General features: G+C 53.0%; 1 protein-coding gene across 2 annotated transcripts; it reads right to left on the bottom strand.

Annotated features, from left to right (window-relative positions):
* Positions 1–947: 947 nt before the first annotated feature.
* Positions 948–15,698, bottom strand: PLAGL2 (PLAG1 like zinc finger 2). Of its 2 annotated transcripts, XR_010725967.1 has the most exons (4): positions 15,565–15,698; positions 8,916–9,288; positions 4,476–5,926; positions 948–1,558 (listed from the first exon to the last, which is right to left on the bottom strand). XR_010725967.1 is itself a non-coding variant. In XM_066234130.1 (3 exons), the coding sequence occupies exons 2-3, from the start codon at positions 9,173–9,175 to the stop codon at positions 4,693–4,695; spliced, it is 1,494 nt and encodes a 497-aa protein (XP_066090227.1). In that variant the 5' UTR covers positions 9,176–9,288; positions 15,565–15,698; the 3' UTR covers positions 948–4,692. The 2 variants fall into 2 exon arrangements, 1 of the variants encoding a protein (XP_066090227.1); XM_066234130.1 differs by having other exon boundaries at positions 948–5,926.
* Between the last annotated feature and the right edge of the window lie 21 nt (positions 15,699–15,719).

The raw sequence follows: 15,719 nt of genomic DNA, 5'->3' as shown, positions 1-15,719 counted from the left end.
CCTGGGCTGGACTCCAGGGTTGTACTTAGCTATGGACACTGGCTCCATACTGTGGAGAAGCAAGCTCGGTCTGAGCCCTGGATGGGAGGATCTCAGCAGAGGGGTAGGGCCCAGGAAAGTGGGAACTATGGCACCTTTATTAGCGACTGGCCAAGCCTTGTCGGCCTCTCAACAGTCTGTCTGAACCTAGTGGATAGGAACAAGTATGGGCAAGGGCAGGTCCCAGCTCTGTCACTTACCAGCTGTGCACTGAGGGCAGTAGATGACATTCTTCGTTGACAACCAAAATCCATTCTTCCTAATAGTACCCCAAATTCCCTTTGAGAAACCAATTTTCCTGTCTCAACCTTGTCATCACTGGCGTATAGTGACTGCTTTGGGGATAACACAGAAACACATAAAGGCGAGTGAGACAGGAGATGCTTACGGGGGTTTCTGTGAATAAAAGGACTCCCCTCTCCTAAGAGTCTGTCAAGGTTCCCTTTCTCTTCCTGGTCAGCACTGTGTGAGAGTAGCAGCATTCTACTGCTACACAAAGGGACAAGCCACTTTGTAGACCCTGAGGATGAAGTCACCACTGCGCAAGATAAGGCAGAGAGAAATCAGAATGCCAACACCAACCATTTGAGTTGCTGGGTCAATACTAACCTAAAGACTAATCCATACCTGACATTTTCAGTTGCATGAAATTTCATTAAGCTAATTTCATTTTTCCGACCCCTGCATCCAAGATTAACTGACAGGATGATGCCACTTACCTCAAAGGCATCCTATTAAGATCTTTTATTTCAAAGTGCAAAGTTTCTAGGTGACAAGTGTAGGTTGTCACCGTCTGTCCTACACTCACATTCCCTTGGACACCAAAGATGTTTGGAGATTCTATTTCTTCCCCAGGCTTTTTCTTCAACCCATTCCCCAATCAGACAGGTTCACAACTTCCAGCCACATCATTCAGAAGTTTTTAATAAACAACTTCATTATAAAAACTTTTTTTGAAAATGTAATTCTGTAAAACATTGAAAAATCTACTTTAGCAAAGATACGCCCTGTGCATTTTCTAATGGCACTTATATTTTACAATTAAAAACCTTGTTTTATATAAAGCCAAAAATACTCCAAGAGGTTATTCACTGTGTTTACAAAGTGCTAGAAGGTTTTTGTCTTGTATTTTTCTCTTTAAATAATCTGGCGTTACAAAAGAGTGGCTCCAAAGCCTTGACCACTGGGAGGGAGGGAGGGAGCCGCAGGAGAAGCGGTGTCTCGGGCCGGGGTCTCTAGTGCTGGGTCTTCAGAGGTGGAGAGGTGCACAGGCAGGATCGGCTAAGGAGGTCCACTTACATCTGACTTGGCCTGGAATGCTTCCAGACCCCTCCACAGAGGCACTAGTTAACATGGTGGATCCTTCTCCTCCCAGAACCAGAACACCCTCTTCCCTGGCCACAGCCCTCCTCGCCAGTGGTGAAGGTCACAGCCAATTCCTTCCACAGCAGGTTCAGAGCTCCAGGGGAGGCCAGGGTGGGATCCCAGAGGAATCTGGATTTTGCTGGCCAACACCTGCCTAAGGCAAAGTTTATTACATAAATATCCTTGTTAAAAAGCAAAATATTGATCCTGTACAATATAACCTGTTAAAAAAAAAGGTCGTGCTTACAAACAGCTCCTAGATAAAAGGGGAGGTGGGGGGGCAGCTACCAAAAGGAAGGGAGAGAGATCGAAAGGGCTATAAGGGGAAAGTTTAGGGCAGTGGGAGAATTTCAACTTAGGACAATATCTACGAGCAAAAAAGTAATCACACCTGCTTCCCGGATTTCCATGAAAATGCCATTTGCAAAAGGTCTGGGCCGGGGAGGGGAGGAGAAACTCATTGGTCCCCGGCCCTCCCTCTCACCTGTTTGAGATGCACACATCCTTTGTGCTGACAGAGCTGGGCATGTCATCCTCTGGCCCCAGGACTGCACTCAGCCCTGACCAGCTACCAGCTACGGGCAGGGTGGGAGGGGCCTGCCCCATCCAGGCAGCTCATCACTGAGCACAGTTAAGGATGGTGGGAGAAGGGACGTCGCCCCTTTCTCCTGGTCCCTGTTTGGCCTCTGCCACATGCCATGGCTTCTGTCCTGGACAGATGTCCCTCAGGCTCTCATGACCTCAATATGGGTACCAAAGTGGGTTTGGTATTGAGTGTAGGATAAAGCTATTCTTATCCTTTGAATAATCAGGCCGATAAGGCGTTTGTTTGTTTTTTTAATTATGGAAAGGGAGGTTTAAGAAACAGCTGGGTGGCTATGGTCCAAAAATAAAAGGTGAAGGCAGATGTTCCTCTGCACCAGCCAAGTTCACAGTGATAGGGAAAGTCCTGTGCAGGTGAGGGCACTGGAGGAGGGGGGGGGGGGCAAGACTCATTACAGTTCTCCAGAGTTGCTTTGCCTGTCCTATGAGTTTCCCAGCATCACTGATGGGGGCTAGAATTCAAGGAAGGGCCAGGAATTAACAGGCAGAGAAGAGGGGTCTCCTCTAACAGCCTCTGCACACGAGGAGATCAGGGACCTAAGGAGGTAGGGCGGGGGCGGAGCCACTGGGTCTAGTGATGAAGACCAGAGATGAGGAGAATGGCAGCGCAGAGGTGGCCTGGACCCCACGTACCATTTCCTGTCATACGAGTCCCAACAACATGCACAGCATGCAGGAGGTGGCTGCGTACCAAGGTGGACGCTTTACAAATAAATCTTAATCAGTCCCTGGGACTCACTGAAACTAATTTATAGAAGCAAATCACCGAGTCTGATTCTAACCTTGCCAGACATTTTTTATATCTGGTTTATTCTTATAAAGGTATCCCAGGCTACCCTGCCTAAATCAAAACATGCTTCTTCTGCACATTGCTTCCAATCAAGGGCTGGAGAGCTCCACTTGCAGGCTTTCGTCTCAGAGTACTGGCCGGGCTGAAGCAGAGGCCTGGGGCTTGGACCTGCCTGTGACCGAAGTTTTTCTAGACGGAAGGGGAGAGGCGGGGACTGGGAGGACGCTGAGGCAGTTCCTTGGTAGTTTGTCCTGAAACCCTAGCGGAGAGGCCAGCAGGAGGCTCCCCCCAGGGAAGTGCCCAGAAATGCTGGCTGCCATCTGTAGTAAAGAGGTAGAAGTGTGTTTCTGAATCAGAGTGGAGGTACCTCGGGAGGGTCCCACACTGGTGGCCCCTGAGCTACTGCGGGAAGAGCGCCTGTGCAGAGCGGAGACGGAGCAGGGACCGGGGCCCGCCGGGCCAGGGCTGTGCTGTCCGCGCAGAGCCCCACCAGTCAGAGGAACTCGTCATTTGTTGCAAGAATCCTTGCTGAGTACCAGGGGCAAAACTGAGGGGGCTACAGAGGAAGGTGGGAGTTGCCGGATGGAGAGCAGAGAAGCCTATGTACACTGGCCCTGAGTCCAAGGGAACTGCGAAGTGGGGGTGAGCAGGGGACCCTGTGAGGAAGAGGGTTTGGGGTGGGGGGCTCGGACGCACCCAGATTCGGGCTCAACTATCTGCCCAGTCCTAACTTTCTGAAAACTCTTCTTCCAACAACTCCACGACTTCCTGGAGAAGGGGTGAGTAGGAGGGAGACGAATGAGGGGCTAACACCCCTTCCTTCGCTATTCGCACCAGCCTAGAACCCAGTCCCTCCCAAGACTCGTGATCACAGCACATGATGTTCGGGGCGAGGGTCAGGGAACGGGAAGGAAGAGAAGTGGGTATGCCTTTCATTTCTCCCCTCCCTGCTCCAGAAGGAGGACGCGGGGTCACGACGTGTCCCTGGAGGAGAACAGAACTGCAGACCTGTGAGGAAGCTGCTCCTGTCCCCCTGCCTGTGTCCTGCAGCCCCTGCCAAGGAGGGCAGGGACAGACACAGCCAGGGACAGCGGCGGGGGCGGGAGCAGTCCAGAGTCAGTTTATTTCCCCACGGGGGAAAAATAGGACCTCAAGTGAAGAGAAGTCAGCGAGACCCGACTCCGCCTTGTAAACAAGGCTCCAGTTAACACCAGGTACCAAAAGGTTCCAGCTGGTGCCAACCGGAACAGACTGGTGGGAATGGATTCACGGTGTGTAAACAATGTGCACTGCAATCACGCTAAGGCTGACAGCTCGGCCGGGGAGTGGTGTGTCTGAAGCGACCGTGTAAACAGGACCGTTGCGGGACAACACTGACTGAGAGCGGGTGCTGGTACAGGAGTGGGGGGCACAGAGGCCCTCTCCCCTGCCTGGGGTTTGGAAGCAGGTGATGGAGCCGAGGGAACCCCTGCAGCAGGACGTGACCAACTGCCGTGGGGTCTGCAGGTTGGGACCAGAAGGCGGGCTTCTTCAGCTTTCTGAAGGTCATCCAAAGTGAAACCCTCTGTGTCCCTAACAGGTCTCCCCTTCCCCACAGAGAAGGAGGTCTGACACTTTGGAGAAGGAGAGGACTAAATGTGGCTCCCGATTCAGATCAAAAACGTAAGAGGAAAGATACCTGAAGTCCTATAGTATGCGACCTTTTCACGGGGCTGGGCTCAAGGCTCCTCCCGGAACGTCCTGGGGCCCGAGCCCCCAAACCAAGTGCTCCACAGACACTGGAATCTTCTGTTTGACTCCAGCTCCGAATGCTCAGCGGCCTTCACGGGGACTCAGGTGGGATGGACAGGCAGCTCCCGAACGGAGTCCGGGCCGGAGCTGCGGGCCTCCGGGGGCTACTGGAACGCCTGGTGGAAACGGGGCAGGGTGGTGGTGCTCAGGCCCGAGGTGAAGACGGGGGGCAGGGAGTGCAGAGGCCCGAAGTTCAGCGGCGCCCCAGCTCCCGGGGGATCCTGAGGCTGGGCCTGCAGTGTGGTGAGCAGGGGCTGCGCCTCGGCCTGGGAGTAGCCCATGACCAGGCCCCCCGCGGCCCCGGGCGGGTTGCAGGCGGGCAGGTTGAGGGGCAGAAAGCCCAGGAGGTGGGAGAAGTCCACATTAGCAGCGCAGAGGGCCTCGGAGAGGTTGGCGGGGCTCTTGGCGAGCAGTGCTTCGTCTAGGAGGGCTGCCGCCGCTGCCGCCGGCTGAGGTGAGGTGGGCTGGGCCTCGGCGGACGAGAGAGACAGGCCTCCGGGGAGCTCCGCCAGGAAACTATCCACCTCCACTTTGGGCAACTTGTCGGGCAAGTATGAGGTAGATCCAAGCTGGTATTTGGGAGGAAGCTGAGCTGGAGAGGAGATAGGTGAGGACTCCAGAGGGTAGCCCATCCCCATGGGCAGTGTGTTGTGCACGAGGGAGTGTGTCATGCCCGCTCCGGGCATGGCAGGGATGTGGGCACCATACACACCCATGGGTAACATGCTGGGGAAGGCCTTGGCCCCCATCATGTCCCGGGAGGCCATGCACAGCACGGGGCTCAGCTCTTCCTTCACGCTGACTGCGGAGCTGCAGCTGAGCAGGCCCAGCATGTCTACTGGCTCTGTCTTAATCTTGAGCAGCTCCTGCGAGTGGCTCTTCTTGACATGCCGGGTCAGGTGGTCCTTGCGGCCAAACCGCTGGGCACAGTACTGGCACAGGAAGTCCTTCCGGCCCGTGTGCACCACCAGGTGCCGCCGCACATCCTTCCGAGTGTAGAAGCGCCGGTCGCAGTGGTCGCAGGGGTGCTTCTTCTCCTTGGCCCCGCCCGCCGCCCGGCGCGAGTGGGCCTTCAGGTGCTCGAGCAGCGCCTGGGTGCTCTCGAAGGCCTGCAGGCACACCTTACAGCTGAGGTCGCCGCTGCTGGCGGCGTGCATGGCCAGGTGCCGCCGGTAGCCCAGCTTCGTGTTGTAGTTCTTCCCACACTCGGAGCAGTGGAGGGCCTCCTTGTTGGGGTCGTGGGTCTGCAGGTGGTTCCGGAGATGGTCCTTGCGGTGAAACATCTTATCACAGTACATGCACTGGTGTGGTTTCTGGGCTGAGTGGGTGGCCATGTGCCTGGGGTTGGGATGGAGGAGAGAGGAGAGAGACAGGGTCACAAGGGCTGGCCAGACAACTGAGGTGCCCATCCACAGGGCACTAGATGTAAAAATCACGGAAGGGCCGGATGGGATACCATGCCAAGCACATTCTAGATATCCTTGCCCACCTGCAGAATCACATATAGGGACAAGCAAGAGTAGGGTTACAGTTGTTTATACGAAAAACCAATACAATAATTAGTAAATAATGACACAAGAATAAACTGTTTTGCATACTCCCAACTGAAACCCAGCTCTGCCCCGCCCCAGATGTACTCTTCCCTGCAGCACTGTGTATAGTAGCAACACATCAGAAACCAGCTAAATGCTCATCAACAGGGCATTGGTTCTATAAATTATGATAAATCAATAAAATGAGTCAGCTTTCTATGTACCCACAGGCAACAAGCTCCTAAAACACAGTAAGTGAAAAACAGTAATGACACCACACAGAAGAGTATAGATGGACTGGTCTGATGCATAGAAAAGAGGGAGATGGTGCAAGTTTGCCTGTGTGCTGGAAATACTTCTGGGAGGGTATGGAAGAACTGATCACACTGGTATCTTGGGGGAGAACAAATATACATCTTATGGGTGTGATGGAGAACTTCCATGTGTACCTTTTGGTACCTTTGGAATTCTGAATTATGTGAGTGTATTTCCTTTTTAAGGAATTAAATGACACAATAAAAGGAAAATGAAATATATCTAAATTTCCTGATCTGGGGCTGAGTCAAAAAGGAAGTTCAGGACAGTATAGTAATACAACCCCTGAAAATAAAAAGGGAGTCTACATTGGACTGTCCCCGCAGCTGCCTTTGGGGAGAATGACTTCAATGTGAGGAAAATTAGTTTTTCACTGCGTGCCCATTTTTACGGTTGAAATTGTTTGCAATATAAACCAGCATCTTTTTTTTTTTTTTTTTTTGTATTTTTCTGAAGCTGGAAACGGGGAGAGACAGTCAGACAGACTCCCGCATGCGCCCGACCAGGATCCACCCTGCACACCCACCAGGGGCGATGCTCTGCCCACCAGGGGGCAATGCTCTGCCCCTCCGGGGCATCGCTCTGCTGAGACCAGAGCCACTCTAGCGCCTGGGGCAGAGGCCAAGGAGCCATCCCCAGCGCCCGGGCCATCTTTGCTCCAATGGAGCCTTGGCTGTGGGAGGGGAAGAGAGAGACAGAGAGGAAGGAGGGGGGGTGGAGAAGCAAATGGGCGCTTCTCCTATGTGCCCTGGCTGGGAATCAAACCCGGGTCTCCCGCACGCCAGGCCGACGCTCTACCGCTGAGCCAACCGGCCAGGGCCTAAACCAGCATCTTTGAAAACCTGTTTTCATGGTGTGGCAGCTCAGGGTGCCCCTTGGTTCACCTGCTGCCATCTGGCTAAGAAGCAGCTCCGACTCTAGGAATTCAGTCCAGAGCTCCTTAATACGTTCAGAATCGGCTCAGCAAGACGTGGCGGGCCCAGTATTTGCCAGGCCCTCTGGGAGCTGAATTATGAACCTGCTCTCCGTTAAGGGGCTGCAGCACAGGGCAGGCCCGGCTGCCAGTCTGTCAGTGGCAAAGGCTAATTTTAAACACAGACCTTGAGAACTGGGCTCACTTCGGCAGGAGGCCCGCTGTCTCTAGCATGGCACCCAGGAAGCCTTTCTACCTGAGGGCATCAAGCATCCCCGTGACAGCTCATGCGAGGCCCACGTCCACGCCTGTGAGGGTCACTGCTGACCTCCTGTGACATAACGGATGTGACTGTCTGCGAGGGAAGTGACAAGGGACCCCTAGTCCACTTCCCCCATTCTGCACGTGAAGGCACAGCAACCCACCTCGGGTCGCAGATGAGCGTGGGAGAGCAGGGCCCGCCTCTCTGACTGGGACCTTTCTTGCAGCCCCGCTCCAGCACCCAGCCTGTCACCATGAGGGTCCCAGAGGGCATTTGAGATCGTGCTCCTCAGCATGTATCATCAGTCTGGCTCAAATAAATGCATAAAAATTCTCCAAAAAAAAAATGATGGTCTAAGAGGGGAGCCTCAGCTGGAGTCCACCGAAGACACAGGAGCGCCCGGAGTCAAAGCCCTGCTGAGGACACAGACCTGTCGTGAGGGCAGGCCTGGTCACACACCACCCTGGTACCTGTCTGAGTTCATCCCCACCCAGACAAGGAACTGAAGCTCTGTGCTCGTCTTGTTCACATAGTTCCTTGTTTGCTGTCTATCTCCACTATTGAGACAGTGACCTCCAGGAGGGCCAGCCGGCCTGTGCACCTGCGCCCAGCGTGGAGCGGGAGCTCAGGACGCCACAGTGTGGTGGACATGGAGCCGGAGGACAGCGCAGCAGGCAGGCCCTGCAGCTGGACGGGGCATGCGCAGGCTGGGCAGTCAGCACTGCTCTCGGGGCTCTTCCCTTCAGGCTGCGCTGCGTCTGCATGCACCAGGGCTTCCCAGGCCCATGTCACTGCCGCAGGGGTTCTTGGGCTTACTGACCCAGAGGCCAGGGGGACTCCACAGACACAGAAGCAGTCATCTGAGTGACAGGCTGGCTCAGGAGAAGAGGCACTGAAGGACCTAAGAAGCTACATGACCTTGGGTAAGTTCCTTCCCCACTCTGAGCCTCCACTTTATAATTTATAGATTGGACCAAGCGTCTCCTTTTCCTGCCAAAGTTCTAAGACGGAGTACTCATTTCTGGCCGAGATTTTCACCATTACCTTAAAGGAGTGGGGAAAGTGGTATAGAAAAAACGTTCAATGTAGGTTCTTCATGGCTGTCTGATACTGTACCCATCCGAGTCCAGTGTTTGAATAAAAACCACCACCATTATTTTTTAGTGAGTGACCCCCAAATGGTTGGCACTCAGGACCCACTTATAGGACAAATGAAACCCCACTGTTCGGACACATTCAGTGGAGTCTCTCTGGCTTTGTCCTCTGGAAACCAAGGACAGGAAGAGGCATGAGGGTGCCACCTACCTGTACAGCTTATACTTGGAGGCGAAGGCCTTGCCACAGTGCAGCTGAGGGCAGCTGTACGGCCTCTGCTCTGGGGCGGGGAGGCTGTGCGGCCTCAGCTTGTCCCCGCTGGAGAAGGGCGGCCCCGAGATCTCACATTGGCACTTCACCTGACTCTCCGCCTCCCGGCCCCGGGGCCTGGGAACTAGTTTCCAGCCCGCTTCCTCCTCCTGCTTTGCATCTTGAATCCAGGGGGGGACGCTGGTGAAAAATGTGGTCATGGCAAGGCTAATGGCGAAGGGCCATGTTACTCAGAAAGCCTCGCCATCAGCTCCACGCGGGCTCTCTGCTCGGTCACGCCTCCGACGCAGCCTTCAGAAAACACTCTCTTCACCTGAAACATCAGGACACCGGTGTTAGGGAGCCCAATACCACGAAAACACGGACTCTGGAGGCAAACAGAGCCCATCCCAATCTCAGCCCTTCCGATCACTTCCTTCCCTGAACTGTTTCCTCATTTACAGAAACAGGCTTAATAATCTCCTGAATCCGAAGAATGTTTTGAGGATTAAATGAGATGAGCACAAAGCATTCATCAGAAGGCTGGGCATCTAGTAAGTACTTCGTGGTATCCATTATTATTAGTACCACCTAGGCTGATAGTACTTCGTGGTAACCATTATTATCAGTACCACCTAGGCTGATAGTACTTCGTGGTATCCATTATTATTAGTACCACCTAGGCTGATAGTACTTAGTGGTAACCATTTATTATCAGTACCACCTAGGCTGATAGTACTTAGTGGTAACCATTATTATTATACCACCTAGGCTGATAGTACTTCGTGGTATCCATTATTATTAGTACCACCTAGGCTGATAGTACTTCGTGGTATCCATTATTATTAGTACCACCTAGGCTGATAGTACTTCGTGGTAACCATTATTATCAGTACCACCTAGGCTGATAGTACTTCGTGGTAACCATTATTATTATACCACCTAGGCTGATAGTACTTTGTGGTATCCATTATTATTAGTACCACCTAGGCTGATAGTACTTCGTGGTAACCATTATTATCAGTACCACCTAGGCTGATAGTACTTCGTGGTAACCATTATTATTATACCACCTAGGCTGATAGTACTTCGTGGTATCCATTATTATCAGTACCACCTAGGCTGATAGTACTTCGTGATACCCATTATTATCAGTACCACCTAGGCTGATAGGAAACAAGATAATCTGAGAACACACAAGCCCTAAACTCCAAACTCTCTCCTCTAACTTCTCTTTCACATCCTTTCCATTAAACTTAGGAAGAGCGGCTCCTCCCTTCCTAACTCCCGCCACCCACTACTTTCCACTATTCTCCTCCTCATGGAGGTGCTAAGGAGCAATAAAATGCCCAGAAAGCAACAGAAGAGGAAGAAAAACCTTTCCTTAGGAAGTTTACACTCTGAAAAGACAGCCCCTGTGCCAGCAGCACATCAACATCAAGAAGTTCTCTCTGAGGAGGCAATAGAGTCCAGCATTTCCCCTAAACCAGTATTTGTCCCATCCGGCCCTCCTCCACGTCTCTGGGTCTCAGGCCCAGGTCATGTGTCTTTTTTTTTTTTTAACAGACACAGAGCAAGAGTCAGAGAGAGGGATAGATAGGGACAGACAGACAGGAACGGAGAGAGATGAGAAGCAGCAATCATCAGTTTTTCATTGTGGCACTTTAGTTGTTCATTGATTGATTTCTCATATGTGCCTTGACCATGGGGCTACAGCAGACTGAGTAACACCTTGCTCAAGCCAGCAACCTTGGGCTCAAGCTGGTGAGCTTTGCTCAAATCAGATGAGCCCACGCTCAAGCTGGTGAGCTCGGGGTCTTGAACCTGGGTCTTCAGCATCCCAATCTGACACTCTATCCACTGCACCACCACCTGGTCAGGCCCAGGTCATGTGTCTTTAGCAAAGCCTGTCCCACTCCCCAAGCTGTTGAGCAGCGCCTCCTACAGACCCTCACAGTACACACGCATTTCTCTATGACAAGCAGGTAACACTTGCATTACAATTTAGTCTCCTCCACTAAACTTACTGAGGACTCAGATCGTATCTGTTGCACTTCCACACACCTAACATCTAAAACAGGACCCTCAGCTTTCTTTTAGATGGGTGAATTGGTTGTTGAATGTAAGTTGATTCTCAGGAAGTTCTAGTTTAAACTGAGTTGACAGCAGTTCCAATGTGTGGAGCCATTATCTTGAAGTCTGATCCTTTCTTTTGTTAAGTAGGAGTGGGGAAGGGGACAGCTGAAACAAGGTGACACTACTTCTGTCTTGACATCAACTCAGAGAAAGAGGATAGGAGTTGCCAAACTGACTCTCAAAAGGGGACAACAGACCCACAGTCACACTCACAAGCTCAGCACAGATTACCAATCGCAATGCAACTTGCTACAACAGGGGTTCCCTTTGAAGGGGTCATGCCAAAATATGGTCATGAGGCTTTTCCATGTGAAGGGAGCAAAGGGGGGTGTCTGTCCATGAGAATCTGGGGAGGGCTCCAACCACACAAACTAGCTGTGGCCCACAGAACGCTTGCTCAGCTCATCAGCACCTGCTGCTTACAGTGACCATTCATCCAACAGACCGGCCGTGGACGAGATGATGGGATCAGCGGGTTCATGCCCTAGAGAGCTTTGCTCATCATTAACATGAGCTATGTCCTGTTCAGGAACCATTCTACTTGTTGAAGAAACATTCAGTGTAACATGATAAACATTTCCCCATCACAAGTGGAGATTTGCCTAGAAAGATCTGCACAAAGGTGGTTGCATTTGCATGAGTCACGTGCTGTTGAGGCGTAGGTAGCACTAAAAACTAGTCCCACTTGAGCCTGAGTCAAGGCATACTGACCTGCTTCACTATAAACCTCAAAGGCCTCTGACGTCTGGCTTTCATTGTTTGAGTCGCCTCCTTCTTCACAGGGGTGGAATTACCTGTTTACAATACTAGCGATTTCTATGCACCTTGGAATTGGGTGGCCAGCAAGCGGGAGTCTGAATGTCTAGTGTGGAGGGGATTCCCCCACCTTCAAAGTCAAAATGCTGCTCTCGCTTGGTCTCTGAATCCGTGCGCCTCAGCCTCTGGAAAGTTGGGAAAGGCAGCCAAAGGGAAGCTGGCTGCATCACGCTGGCTCCTGTGCGAGGGGAGCCGAGCCCTGGAAATTCCGCACAAACTCAGAAAGAGAACAGTACATCCCCCACCTCCCACACGTCCACCTCATCGGTTCTCCTGAACAAGCACAAACAAGACACAGCAGTTCAGCGCACTGCTACTGAAAGAGTGAGTAATGGGCTTCTAGGAAACAGGCTGGCGGCAGCTAAGAGCTCAGGAGGCTGTACTCAGAACCAAAGGAGCAAGGCGGCAGCCATGTGCTTGCCTTGATCTGCGTTTAATGGGGCTATGGCTTTAAAAAGAAAACGGCCAACACCCTGATCCTATTCCCCCTACGCTTTTAAAAAGGCACAGCGGAAGTCCTTACCTACAGTCACTGAAAGGCTGCCCAATAACCCAAGCTGCTAGATTTTCCTTAGGAACCCTTCTGGGAATCCAGTCTCCCTCTCTCTGTCCTTTGTCTGCAAACTCCTGTCACCCAGAAGGCCTGGGCCTCCCTCGCGCGATCTGGCCCATTCCTTCACACCGCTTCCTCCGCCAGGCTGTCAGAGAAGCCTGCTTCTCTTTCAAAGCTGCTCTTCTGGTCGCACTCACTAACCGTAACCATCGAGAAGCTGACAGAACCTGTTCCCATGAAACAGCACGATCAATCCCTCCCAAGTGACAGTGTATTTTCATCCTAAGATTCGTCTGGCGCCGATCTGGAGAGGGAGGTCGCACGGAAGGAACCTTAGACCTGCTATCAAAAGCGTTGCCCCTGGCTGGCTGTGACACCGTGGGCAGGTTATTTTGCTTCTCTGAACCTCAGTTTCCTCAATTTCTAAAAGAGATGTACTGGGAGCATCTGAGATCTTGCTTCCTGACATTGTCCTTGGTTTGGCTCCAGTAAATGCTTATAAAAATTCTAAACCAAAATAAAATGGAGACTCCTTGTTCTAACCTACAATATTCTGATGGAGGATTAAGTGAAACGACACTCTTGAGAGCGTCTGACATGTAAAATGTGTGATGCACGCAGTTGCAGTGCCCGCTCCGACATCTGAATCGTCTGCCTCTTTCCACATGCGGCCTGAGTAGGACTTCTCCTCCCCACCCTTTTAACCTTTAATGTTAACTTTCCAGACCTCAGCTTCCTTCCCTTCCCAGCATCTCCGCAGAATGCACCCTTCCCCTTTCCCCTCAAAGCGAGCCTCGGACATCCCCGCACCAGCCCCCTCTACTTCACCGTCCCACAGGACCACATCCTGGGCCTGACTTCTCTCCCTTCAGGAGTCTCCTACATTACTATCCATGCCCCAAGTCCAAACGCTTGGTAAAAACTCGGTGGCCTCTTTGGAAGCTGACAGGAGACGAACGGCTCCCTAGTCTGTCTGTCCTGTCGTGAGCCATGATGCTGGCTGCCTTCTGATGCAACTAGTTTTTATGGTGTTACATCATCTCTATAGAAACTGCGTTCTTTCTCCATTATTAGCCTGTTTCCTCATCTGTAAAACGAAAAATCCTTACCTCACGGGCTTGCCTGTAAGGGTTATGTTAGCCAGGTACGCAAGTGCTCAGCGCAGGGCTGGGCTTGCTGTGGGTACCCAACAAAGGGCAGTGATTATCTTTGCCTCTGTATTGAGTTGCATGCTCCCACCTTCTGCTGCCACACTTGAATTCTAACCCTTTGGAAAAACTGCTGAGAAATGACCCTCCTGCAGCAAGGAAAGGGTTAATCCCTAAGTGTTCTTAACTAGAGAGACCCACAGAGGATTAACAGCTCCACTTCAGTGACTACCCTAAAATAGCTTTTATCCCTCCTGCCTAAGAGCTACTTGGGGATCTGAAGAACTCAATTCAACACCTGCCGAGGAGGAAACACGCCCTGGAACCCGTTCCTTGGGGTGGATAGAATCTTCTCTTAAGCAGAACCCAAAATAGCAACGGGGAAATTATAAATAGATTTAAAGGAGGAAAAGAAAAAACAACAAACAACAACAGGACCTGACCTGGAAACCAGAAACAAATCCAAGAGACACAGTGACTGGCAGAAAAACAGTGAGACGCGGAGGAGACCGGCTACCCCCCTCACGCGCGCTCTCACACACACCCCAGCGTGGTGGGAGAATTAAATTACAGCGGCTGGAGAGTCTCAGTGACTTGCATCATTCCAACAGACATCAAACTGGATTAACAGGGGTGGATTTGCTCTCGGGCGGGCGGGCTGTTATGTTAGTTCTGTCCGTTTAGATGGGCTAACTCCGAGTCCCTTTGAGTCGCTATTTCCTCCCGTTCCCTCGGCCTCACACTCCCCGGGAGGCCTGAAAAAAAAAGGGCTGCCCCTCACTCCAGCCCCATTTTCATGCAGAAGAAACCTGATTAGAGACCCACACCCGCCCCCGCCCCAATCTGGTGGCCTCACCTGGGAGGTGGGCGGTGGGGGGGGGGTGGCTATTAGAAACCCAAGGCTAGCCTCTATCACGGTTCTTTACTGACAGATGGGAAAATACAGAAGCCAGGGGACAGGCCACAGGGGCAGGTGATAGCACCAACAACTCCCTCACACTGAGGTCCCCTTATCTTCTTCTACCTTCCAGGTCCCTCTCCCCCACCAAGATGGGGCCATAGTGCGGGACTGGACTAGCAGGGAACCGCCCGGCTCCTCCGGCCGCATCTAGACCACCCAGCTGCGTGGTGGGAAAGGTCACGTTTCCTGGGGAGCTGGGCGAGATGGCAGTGGACGGCCGCTGGGGAAGGAACAGATTCAGGCACGGGTCTGGAGAGCTCAGGGATGGGACGGAAAGGGCAGGTATAGGGCCAGGAATAATGGGCACGCGAACTGGATCTCTAAGGGACCCCACCAAAAAAAAAAAAAGAAAAAGAAAAAAGAAAAGAAAGAAAAGAGATGGGGGGCGAGGGGGATGGGTCCAGATAGTCACAAGTCAATCCCCCGAATTTCCAGAGTGCGGATCGGTATCGGGATGAAAGATATCAAAGGTGAGAGCGCATGGTTACTGCGGAGGGAAGTCTGGGCAGGTCTTAATCGGAGTTCTCCAGAACCAGGTATTTGAGAAGAACCTCAAAGAGGACTGCGAGGTTCTGGAAAGTGAAACAGAAGGTAAAGAGCGGACTCTTCGGAGCAGGGAAGGGGGTTCTGTGAGTCCGGGTAGGCGTGTCTGAAGAGAGGGAGCAGGTGCAGCCTCTCTGGGTCTCCAGGGACCCCGGGGGTTGGAGGTAGGGGACCCTTCGGGCTGCGTCTCCCGATCTCGGAAGGGAGGGGGGCCGGTGGAGTTTCTTCGCGTCCCCTAGACCCAAGTATCGGGTCCGGAGAGAGTTTTCGTCACCCTGGGGCCTATCTGGGCCCGGGCTGACGCAGAAGGGGCCCCGGTCGGGGGTGTGGACGGCCGCGCCGAGGGGCCCGAAAAGAGGGGCGCCGCCGCTCCGGGTGCTGGGCGCGCGGGCGCGGCGAGACGGTCTCCCGCCCCGCTCCCCGCCGTCCCCCAGGGCCCTCGCCGGCACTCACCACGCTCGGGACCCCGCGCTGCGGGCCGGGCCGCGCTCGGGCTCCGCCAGGCCCGCTCAGGCCCCGGTAGTGGCGGCGGTCGGGCCATTGTACGGTGCATTGTGGGAGCCGCGCGAGCGGGCGCTCTCGGGCCGTGAGGGGGCGGTGCCGCGGGC

Source organism: Saccopteryx bilineata, chromosome 6 (assembly GCF_036850765.1).
Source record: "Saccopteryx bilineata isolate mSacBil1 chromosome 6, mSacBil1_pri_phased_curated, whole genome shotgun sequence".
Classification (NCBI taxonomy): Eukaryota; Metazoa; Chordata; class Mammalia; order Chiroptera; family Emballonuridae; genus Saccopteryx; species Saccopteryx bilineata.
The sequence above is the reverse complement of the archived record's forward strand: the minus strand, read 5'-3'. Positions and strand labels throughout refer to the sequence as shown.